This window comes from Acanthisitta chloris, unplaced genomic scaffold, assembly GCF_000695815.1.
Source record: "Acanthisitta chloris isolate BGI_N310 unplaced genomic scaffold, ASM69581v1 scaffold24147, whole genome shotgun sequence".
Classification (NCBI taxonomy): domain Eukaryota; kingdom Metazoa; phylum Chordata; class Aves; order Passeriformes; family Acanthisittidae; genus Acanthisitta; species Acanthisitta chloris.
In genome coordinates, this window is record NW_008681297.1 from 7,247 (window position 1) to 7,734 (window position 488).

The 488-nt window shown below is 43.0% G+C and overlaps 1 protein-coding gene across 1 annotated transcript in view; it reads right to left on the bottom strand.

Moving 5' to 3' along the window:
* Positions 1 to 414: 414 nt before the first annotated feature.
* LOC103805419 (NTF2-related export protein 2-like) overlaps positions 415 to 488 on the bottom strand; it is a 2,401-nt gene continuing 2,327 nt past the window's right edge. Inside the window, 1 exon segment of the mRNA XM_009078066.1 lies at positions 415 to 488. This exon segment is cut by the window's right edge and continues 18 nt beyond it. Coding sequence (XP_009076314.1) covers positions 415 to 488 — 74 coding nt within the window.

The following is a 488-nucleotide window of genomic DNA, read 5'->3' on the forward strand; positions in this document are numbered from 1 at the left end:
ATCATTGCAATCCTTCCCAGCCTCTTACAACCAGGAGTAGGTAGCTTCCCGAATTCCATCCACATGCCACAAGCATTTTCTTCAAAAGAGGGAAGATGCTACTGTAAAAACAGATCTTTTCAAGTTGAAAAAAATACGTTTGGTCAGAATTGTGTATGAATAGCATTTTGGGTTCAAATAGCAGAGTTTCAGCATTCAGTAGTGGCAGCACAGCTGCATGTAAGGCATTTTAGGAGTGATTCAAATATAGCTCACTGCCTTCAGCGTTTTATTGAATTCAACTCACTTTATTAAATTCAACTTGAAAACAACCTATCACATTTTAAGCTCGCTACTAAAGTCGTGGTCACTGGAGTCACTCCTGAAACATCTGCAGATGCAACACAAAGCACACACATCCAGAGCCAGTCCCTGCTAATTAGCCCAGTCCTGGAAGCGGAAGCAATCCCCGGCGATCTTCCACACGGTGTTGGTGGGTGTGGCTTTTG